Source organism: Mercurialis annua, linkage group LG2, assembly GCF_937616625.2.
Source record: "Mercurialis annua linkage group LG2, ddMerAnnu1.2, whole genome shotgun sequence".
Taxonomy (NCBI): domain Eukaryota; kingdom Viridiplantae; phylum Streptophyta; class Magnoliopsida; order Malpighiales; family Euphorbiaceae; genus Mercurialis; species Mercurialis annua.
The window spans coordinates 50,361,550-50,371,303 of NC_065571.1; the positions used below are offsets into that span (position 1 = coordinate 50,361,550).

The window sequence follows — 9,754 nt, forward strand, 5'->3', positions numbered from 1 at the left end:
GAGGCTAATTACATGACCCACACCTTTTGCTTATTTATATACTTTTTTTTTTATTAAAAATGACCCACTAGTTTGTTTTTTCAACCCCTATTACTCTCACACATATTAAAAATATCTTAAATAGAATAAGTATATTTTTTTCATGTTTCTCATTTTTATCTTAAATCTATGATATAGTCTTACATTAATTTTAAATATCAAACCTATTACTATTAAGAATAAAAAAATGCGTTAAAAAAGATTTTCTTTAAGACATCAAAAAATTTAAAAATGACATATAAAATAGGACGGAGGAAGAGAATGTGGCATTTTAATTAAATTCAAATGAATCTTTTAAAATATTTAATTATATTGCATATCAATGTAATATAAAATATTAAAACTAATATTATATAATATGTTCAAAAATAAATAGGCTGTATTTTAAAATGTAGTATAAAATATATTTCTTCGGTCCCAAATTGATAGACTATTTATTTATAATTTTTGTATTTAATTATATGAATCTAAAGTTTATTATTTTATAAACAATTTATTGTTAAAATGAAAAATATAGTTTCAAATCATTATAGTGTTATATTTTATAATTAATGTAAAGTTCAAATCACTAAAAATTAGATTCTCGCTAATGGTAAGTTCACCAAATTTTTTTGATCTAATTAATTATGTACAAAAGAAAATCAAAACTTTAAAAAATCTCAAATGAAGGATTATTGTATACACAAAATTACAGTTTAATTTAACAATATACTAGTTTAGTTAAGAAATAAAATAATATAAAAGACTTATTTCCCATTGTAATAACATAAATGAAAAGTTCATGAAAGATATAAAATTTGGTGAATTGATTGCATTTGAGGGGTGAAACAAAATAAAGGAAATATAGACACCACACCAGCAAGGATACATGAGTCCTTTGACCTAAGTGGCAATATGCCCCCTAAACTTGTAAGCAATGGGCAGTTAACACATAAATTAACTTTGTGGGCAAATCAGTACACGAACTTGGTAATTATGAGCAATTTGCCCCATTTTGACAATTTACCCCTTTAATTTATAAGTAATTGTATCATAAATTGGCAATTTGCCCCCCTAAACTTGTAAGTTAATTTGCTAAAATGGGCTAATTGCCCATAATCACCAAATTCGTGTATTGATTTACCAACAAAATTAATTTATGTGTCAATTGCCCATTGCTTACAAGTTGAATGGGCAAATTACTACTTAAGTCTGAGTCCTTTTGTCAAAATGTGGAGTGTGGTTATAATTTGTTGGAGTGCGAAAATCGCCTCCCAATAATATATTATAATATAATAGAGATCATATTTTAAATAAAACAATATTCATAGTTCTAGTGATATCCGTACCGAACCATTAGAACCGAATTCCCGTACCGAACCGTACCGAAAAATAGAATCTCCAAACCGAATTGAACCGATTATTCGTACGGATTTGGAGATTCAATTTTCGATATCCTAGACTTTTAATTTGGTTTTGGAAATTTGTCAATCCCCGAATCCCCTGAACCGTGCTCACCCCTAATGACAACACGCACGCGTGAATTAACAGTCGTTTCTTCTCTCTTTCCGAAATTCTGTTTTGTTTTTCATCTGTTTCAGTGTGCCCAAACTACCACTAAGAAATTCCCCGCCATCATGTCTCCCACATTACCACATCTCAGCAGATCACAACCGTCCATCCGCCTAATCCAACGCCTCCAATCTCGTCAATACTCCTCCCCTACACAATCCCCCGCTTCTTCTGCTCCTTTGCTCCAAGAACCTCACTCTCATCATCACCGTCAATCCTCCACCATCACCAAATGGCTCACCGGAACCACTTTACTCTCCGGCCTAGGGTTATTCTACTGGCACGCCAATTCGAATAACTACCATGAATTTTTCAACAATTCAGTATTCTCTCTCGCTGAATCTACGGTCAAGGAATGGTTTCATACTTCAACATTCGGCAAAATTTCCTTACCTGATTATAGTTCAAACTTCATCTTCGGAGGTAAGTATTTTTTAATTTTACGGTTTCGTTTAGGTAAGGAACGGTAAATTAAATTGATGATTTGCAGATGCGTATAGGAGAAAAGTTTTCTTTAACTATGAGAAGAGAATTAGGCTACGAAGTCCTCCTGAGAAGGTAATTATTTACTCATTAAGTTAGAATTAATTGATTTTTGAGTTGTAATTTGACTTTTTTTAGGGTTTTGAAAAGTTAACTGTTTACATACAAACAGATTTTTGAGTACTTTGCAACAGTGGAAGGAACAAATGGAGAGTTACTAATGAAAGCAGCAGATTTAATGAGAGCAGTAGTACCTGTTTTCCCTCCATCGGAATCGCACCTTGTTAGAGAAGGTTATTTGAGTGGTGAACGCAGACCTGGTGATCTAAGATGTGCTCCTTCAGAATTTTTTATGTTATTTGATGTTAACTGTGACGGCCATATATCTTTTAAGGAGTAAGTTAATTTGAGAATTGTTTTCAGAGTGAGAAGGTTATTTGAGTGGTGAAAAGAGTAATGAGTAATGACTTCCCTATATCTTTCATTGTAACAGGTATATCTTTTTCGTAACACTACTTAGTATACCAGAATCAAGCTTCTCAGTGGCTTTCAAAATGTTCGATATTGATAACAATGGGTATGTATATTATGAAAACCTTGAACTGTGAGGAATAGAACGTAAGTATAGTTGCATGGGCAAGTTGATCTGTTTGCACTTCTCTTATGTGTTCTGTTTACCTTTTTATGAAGGGAGATTAATATGGAAGAGTTTAAGAAAGTGATGGCTTTAATGCGAGCTAATAATAGACAAGGGGCTGTTCATAGGGATGGACATCGCACTGGGTTAAAAGTCAGCGGTACAGTGGAGGATGGAGGTTTAATGGAGTACTTCTTTGGTAAAGATGGAAAGGGCTGCCTTCATCATGATAAGTTTGTTCAATTTTTGAGAGATTTGGATAATGAGGTAACCCCTCTTTTTTTCCCTCCCTAAATTTAGAAAAGATGCATGCCCAAATGCGCATTGACATTACTGTTGCATACTTTTAGGTGCATAAAAAAATTCAATTGTTGTTCCCTGTGTCTTTCTTAAGTTTCGGAATTCCTGTGGTTGATCATTGTTGTCTATCAACAATCAATGAAATTGAGCAGGAAATAGATACATTAATCCATTAATGAGGCTGTGCTCTTGTTTTTAAGTGACACTAATGCAACATTAGGTAACTGAGCAATAGTTTTGGTCTTTTTTATGGCTTGGTGTATCCATGATGGGTCAATTATGACCGATTTACTACAATGATGAGTAGAATATTAGTGTATATCTGTTAACTTAGATGAAAATTTCTCCTTTGAATTTATATAGTTTGTCGACGTGTTTGCAATCATCCACACAGTGATATGATTTGACAGTTGTCAGTCGGTTTCAAGGAAGTGAAATTAGATAGAAAAATAGAACTTTCCAGTTTTGTGTTGCTATTAGGCATGCTTTTGCATTTTATTGTGGTGGTTGTTCAAATTGGGGTGGACTGCCTAGATTTTAGATTCAGTGGCTGAAAAATATTTTATCCGATTATTATCATTCTCGTTCTCGTCCTATTTTCTAGGGAGTCTTTTGTAATAGGGTAAGTTTCGTGCAGAATATGTTGTTCATCTATAGGAGTGAAAAATGTAGTAATAAGGTAGCCTTCTCTACCCAACCTGTCCAGCTGCATACAACTCCTCCTGTTACCTGTAGGGGCTGGGCTAGGCTTATGACAGTTTGATGTCATTTTGAAATGCTTGTTTTGACTTATGGTATGTACATGCAGTTGAATATGCTGATGTGAAGCATAACTTCATTTTCGGACTTTAACATAACCTAGTTTTATCATGATTCCTAATTTCCTATGTCATGGTTTTGTACCGTTGTTTGCAGATGTTGAGGTTGGAATTTGCCCATTATGACTATAAATCACGAAAAACGATATCTGCAAAGGATTTTGCATTGTCTATGGTCGCTTCTGCTGACTTGAGTCACCTGGATAATTTGATTGATCGGGTTGATGAAGTAAATAATGCAGCAGACCTTAGGGATATACGAATAACATTCCAAGAATTCAAAAAATTTGCAGAATTGCGTAAAAAGTTGCTGCCATTTTCTTTGGCCCTTTTTAGTTATGGGGAAATGAATGGCTTGTTAACAAAGGATGACTTTCAGAGAGCTGCATCCCATGTAAGATTCTTGGCCCTGCTTCATTTGTTAGCTATTTCTTTTTTTGTATTTACACCATGTTCTCTCTCTCAATCTTTGTGTTTATGTATTTTGAGATTTGTATAGATAGTGGTGTAGAGGATTATAAATGGGTAGCATGTTGCACACACCATTTTAACCAGGTTCTGGTGGAGTTTTGGCTCTAGTTAGAGATCATTTTTGTGATGTTACATATTTTTTTAATTTTCTTCATTCAGATTTGGGTTCTAAAGAGAATTTAAATTCTTAAAGAACTGTATAGCAGTCCGAACCCAAATTATCAGGATAAGGAACTGTTTGAGTAGATTTGAATTGACTATAGAGTTTGCATTTATCATCTTTATGAAGTTCCTATGACAAGCTTGCATATTTTGTGTTCTGGAGCCTATTCCAAAATTATATAGCGTTTAACTATTATTCTTGCATGATATTTTTGCTTTAGGTATGCGGCGTCTCACTCACCAACAATGTGGTGGATATCATTTTCCATGTGTTTGACACAAATTCTGATGGACATTTAAGCTTAGATGAGTTCGTAAGAGTCTTGCACAGGCGAGAACGAGACATTGCTCAACCAGCACATTCGGGAGCACTTGGATTTTTGTCGTGCTGCTTTAACTGTTCAAATGACCACTCCCTTGGACGGTTTCTCGGTTAATCTATGTAATTTTACTCAACCCTTGAAGGTTTCAAAGCAAATATGCTACATACATCTAATTCAAACATGTTAGAATCAAGTTCAGGGTGATTTTTACCATCAGAAAATGTGATCAGGAAGTCTTAAAAGCCAGAAAAATCAACAAACGTGCAAAATTATGCAATCGGAGGAGAAGGCACTGCCTGATATGCGGGGATGGAGACCAACAGTCTCTTCATTTGATTTCCACCATAACCTTTTGGTTTTGTTCTGGCAAACATGATACTTACGACAGGAGAAAGTAGCGACACTAATCAAATTACTTGTAATAGTTAGACTTGTAGATTACATCATTATACTCGACAACAGGAAGAGAAGTTCATAAGTTGTATAAAATTTGTATTCATTTTCTTAGTTTAGAAAAAAGTTGTCTGTCTTGTATAAGAACAGTGGAGTGTGTTTAATGTAATATTTTGTGATTGAAGAACGAAGATGACAATTGAACAATCTTGGAGTTTAATACAGTTTCTAAGGTAACATTGACTAAATTGGATTATTCTTATAAGTTGCTGCCTCGCTTTTATTGAATCTTCGACTTAATTTATTTTAATTTAAGAGAGGAATAATACAGGTTGGAATTAGAATGTCTATCTTTTCTTGCCGGTTAAGAGCTGGCCACTAGGTCCCATTGCTGCCATGGCGTGTACAAGGCGCGTATCTTCTTAATTCACATTAAACGACACCGTTGAATGAATTGATTGTATAACTAGATATCCGTTATCTAAAAGGATCAAATTATTCCCCATTTGGATCAATTCAATTGCCATCTTAATTAAGAAAAATGACATTTATAGCTCAACCATAAAGATTCCAAAGAATAAGGCATTTATGCCCTTCAAATTTAGTCTAGCTTTAATGACCAGTTGCCCAAAATGATAGGCCATAGCCAGCCAGCCAGCACCAACCAACCCACCAAAAAGTCACCCGCGTCTGTAAACCACGCTCTCCTATGCGGTAGGTCTTATCATTTCTCCTGAAAAACGTTGACCTTCTTCTTCTCGAAACCCTAATTTAATTTTCTTACATTTCTCTCCACGACAAAAATCCTCCATGAATAAGGTTTTATTATCTGTGTCCATTTTAGTTTGAAAAATTTGTAACAGCTATATATATCTGTACAGGTTCCATTTTCAATATTTTTCTTCTGTTCCAATACCTCATTTTCTTCTGTAATCATTTTTAATCATTTGTAAATTTATCAAATGGGAAAGCCAACCGGGAAAAAGAAGACTAATCTGGCCTCCCCAAGAGCAGGAGATGCTCACCTAAGACAAAGCAAAACGACGACGGATCGAACATCAAAGGCTTTCGATGAAGACACAGCAATTTTCATCAACATGTCGCAAGAACTCAAAGAAGAAGGTAACAAACTATTTCAAAAACGTGACCATGAAGGGGCTCTATTAAAGTATGAGAAAGCTGTCAAATTACTTCCAAGAAACCACATAGATGGTGCTTATATACGTAGTAATATGGCTGCTTGCTATATGCAAATGGGCTTAGGTGAGTACCCTCGTGCTATTAATGAGTGTAATTTAGCTTTAGAGATTTCCCCTAAGTATAGCAAAGCTTTGTTGAAACGAGCCAAGTGTTATGAGGCTTTGAATAGATTAGATTTGGCTTTTAGGGATGTTAGTAGTGTTTTGAGTATGGAGCCGAATAATTTGACGGGGTTGGAGTTGTTGGAGAGTGTTAGGAAGGGTATGGCTGAGAAGGGTGTTGATTTTGATGAGAGGTTGGTTAATTTGGGTGATGAAGAGGAGAACGGTGTTGCGCGGTTGCGGAAGGTGGTGAAGGAGAAGGTGAAGAAGAAGAAAAAGGGGGATAGAACGGTGGAGAAGAAGCCGGAGGAGAAGGAGAAGGAGAAGAGTAGAGTTGTTTTGGAAGAGAAGAAGAAGGTGAATGTTGTTGTTAAGGATAAAGAGATGGTGATGAAAACTAGTAAGGAAGAGAAAGTTGTTACGAAGGATGTTCAAGAGGAGAAGGTGATTGCGAAGACGGTGAAGTTAGTGTTTGGGGAAGATATTAGGTGGGCGCAGTTGCCTTTTAATTGTAGTATTGGTTTGTTGAGGGATATTGTTCGAGATAGGTATCCTGGCTTGAAGGGTGTTCTTGTGAAATATAAGGATCCTGAAGGGGACTTGATTACAATTACTACTACGGAGGAGCTAAGGATGGCTGATTCGTCAGGTGATTCTCAAGGGTCGCTTAGGTTCTATGTTGTTGAAGTTAGTCTTGATCAAGAACCAGCTTATGAGGGGATGAAAATTGAAGAGGTGGTGCATACTACTGATAGGAAGCCGAGTGATACAGTTGAGAATGGAGTAGAGGAAATTGTAGAAGTTGAAAGGGGACCAATTTGTGTTGATGAATGGGTTGTTCAGTTTGCACGGTTATTCAAAAACCATGTTGGGTTTGATTCTGACTCGTATTTGGATCTTCATGAACTAGGGATGAAACTATACTCAGAGGCAATGGAGGACACTGTGACGAGTGTAGAGGCGCAAGAACTTTTTGATATTGCAGCAGATAAGTTCCAAGAAATGGCAGCGTTAGCTTTGTTTAATTGGGGAAATGTTCATTTGTCCCGGGCAAGGAAACGGGTGTTCTTTTCTGAGGAAGGTTCAAGGGAGTCTATACTTGCAATGATTAAGAATGCATATGAGTGGGCCAAAATAGAGTATGCGAAGGCAGGGATGAGATATCATGAAGCTCTGAAAATCAAACCTGACTTCTACGAAAGTTATCTCGCACTTGGTCAGCAACAGTTTGAGCAAGCAAAGCTTTGTTGGTATCATGCTATAGGAAGCAAGTTGGATTTGGAAGCTGGGCCTTCTGAGGAGGTTCTGGATCTTTATAACAAGGCTGAGGACTGTATGGAGAAAGGCATGCAGATGTGGGAAGAGATGGAGGAGCAGCGTCTGAATGGGCTTTCCAAGTTTGACAAATACAAAGAGCAGTTACAGAAATTTGGGCTGGATACGCTATTAAAAGACTTACCTGCTGAAGAAGCTGCAGAGCAGGCAGCCAATATGAGTTCACAAATTTATCTTTTATGGGGTACCATGCTGTATGAGCGGTCCGTTGTTGAATATAGGCTAGAGCTACCAACTTGGGAAGAATGTTTAGAGGTTGCTGTCGAGAAGTTTGAGCTTGCTGGTGCTTCACCAACTGATATAGCTGTTATGATAAAGAACCATTGTTCCAATGAAACGGCACTTGAAGGTAATATACAACCAATAAATGTCCACACACATATGTTATTGTTTAGATATTTGAACACATCAAGATGATAAGCGTTACCTTTTTGCATTTTCACAGGTTTGGGGTTCAAAATTGATGAGATCGTACAGGCATGGAATGAGATGTATGATGTTAAGAGGTGGGAGAGCGGTATTCCATCTTTCAGGCTGGAGCCATTATTTCGTCGGAGGGTTCCAAAACTTCATTCCATGTTGGAGAATGTTTGATTTTTTGTCGCTGGTTGTCGGTTATTCCTTAAGAGCATTGGCAATGCTTCAGTTTTCAAATTCATTTTAATATAGGTAAGACTACAATTCTCAGCTCTTTGTACTTAGGAATCACATTACTATCCATAATTAAGTTTGTTTGACATAATAGAGTTTGGGACCTTTAGGACAACCTAATGGGCATTATAATATTTAGAAGGGGCATTACGTTGTTCACTTGTTATGCTGAGCTATTCTTTTTAATTCAGTCCGTGTCGGTTGATGTTCTCACTCTGGAGTCTGGATAAAGCTTTCAGTTTTGGATGAAGAATCTGAATTGTGATTTTTCATGGGTTGGGTCTGACCTTCTAGAATGCCACTAATAGAGTTGAATTGGGGTGAGAAATCAGAATGATCTTCCAGCCTTTTGAGTCCAGGATCATCTCATCTAGGCGTCCTCTCTATATTAGACGACTTTCAAGATTTTGTATGAGGAGACAATTTTTCTCGAGAGTCAAAACTGTAGCTAGGTATTGAATCCTTGGAATTGATATTACCACGTTAGTTTGTTACTATTCTCAATTTTCCTACTCCCTGTTTCTGTAATCTCTAAGCTGTAATTTAGCATATTTGCCGAGAAAAAAAACTTTTCTTGGCCGTAGCTTACTGTTTTTTTAGAAGGGTCAATATAGTCATTTATGAAACAACAAAAAAGCTCAGATATGCTGTGTTAATGCCGGCTGGACTGACGTTCTGGTTTCCTCTGGTTGCAGGTCATTCTTTTTTTCCTTTGAATTGTTGTGTATTTTGCGATTGTTGTCTGCTTCTGAAGCAAATAGCGGAAGCTTGCGTCGAGCATTGTCAGTTTCGGATTGAAACTGAAAGCTGATTGTCAAAGTGTAAGCAAATAGCGAGTTGTGAAGCTGGTTGGTTTGATACATCAGATTTTTGTTTTGATAGTGTAGTTTACACAGTTGAGAAAGTGAGAATATGATTGATTTGTTCATCCTATAGAATACGTCTGGGTTTGCATGCAGGCTATAGGTTTAGCCTGCCTCTTATAGATTGTTAGCTTTGGCCTTTTCTTTTATAACAATTTGTTGGGTTTGTTGTATCTATCATCTTTGAATGCTCTTTTATCCTACATTTTTTTATATTGAAATACATTAAATTCTTTGTGTAAGGTCAAGTTTGTACTAGCATTTAATTATTTTTCATCATTACAATTTTTTTTTACTCCTATGTGCTATATTGATGAAAAATAATAATAATTTAAGTTTAGAGCAAGTTGGTCTAACATTTATCACAATTCATTTTTTATTTTTTGATAATCGGGGAGGGAGAGTGCTTGTGGGAGGAAATGATTCC

General features: G+C 36.1%; 2 protein-coding genes across 2 annotated transcripts; both read left to right on the forward strand.

Moving 5' to 3' along the window:
• Positions 1 to 1,536: 1,536 nt before the first annotated feature.
• LOC126670216 (calcium uptake protein, mitochondrial) lies at positions 1,537 to 5,425 on the forward strand. The gene is made up of 7 exons (XM_050363894.2): positions 1,537 to 2,013; positions 2,081 to 2,148; positions 2,246 to 2,469; positions 2,567 to 2,650; positions 2,764 to 2,977; positions 3,926 to 4,222; positions 4,683 to 5,425. Exons 1-7 carry the CDS (start codon positions 1,542 to 1,544, stop codon positions 4,896 to 4,898), a joined length of 1,575 nt encoding a protein of 524 aa, XP_050219851.1. The 5' UTR covers positions 1,537 to 1,541; the 3' UTR covers positions 4,899 to 5,425.
• A 403-nt stretch (positions 5,426 to 5,828) lies between these two features.
• Positions 5,829 to 9,569, forward strand: LOC126670214 (protein PHOX1-like). The gene is made up of 3 exons (XM_050363892.2): positions 5,829 to 8,162; positions 8,259 to 8,482; positions 9,160 to 9,569. Exons 1-2 carry the CDS (start codon positions 6,140 to 6,142, stop codon positions 8,405 to 8,407), a joined length of 2,172 nt encoding a protein of 723 aa, XP_050219849.1. The 5' UTR covers positions 5,829 to 6,139; the 3' UTR covers positions 8,408 to 8,482; positions 9,160 to 9,569.
• The last annotated feature ends 185 nt before the right edge of the window (positions 9,570 to 9,754 follow it).

What these genes read in the sequence shown, in the direction of transcription:
- LOC126670216 (XM_050363894.2), top strand. Translation starts at nt 1,542, where the DNA reads ATGACAACACGCACGCGTGAATTAACAGTCGTTTCTTCTCTCTTTCCG. An exon ending in TTCAAACTTCATCTTCGGAG is followed by an intron (nt 2,014 to 2,080) that starts GTAAGTATTTTT and finishes GATGATTTGCAG; the next exon opens with ATGCGTATAGGAGAAAAGTT. An exon ending in TGAGAGATTTGGATAATGAG is followed by an intron (nt 2,978 to 3,925) that starts GTAACCCCTCTT and finishes CGTTGTTTGCAG; the next exon opens with ATGTTGAGGTTGGAATTTGC.
- LOC126670214 (XM_050363892.2), top strand. Translation starts at nt 6,140, where the DNA reads ATGGGAAAGCCAACCGGGAAAAAGAAGACTAATCTGGCCTCCCCAAGA. An exon ending in CAATGAAACGGCACTTGAAG is followed by an intron (nt 8,163 to 8,258) that starts GTAATATACAAC and finishes GCATTTTCACAG; the next exon opens with GTTTGGGGTTCAAAATTGAT.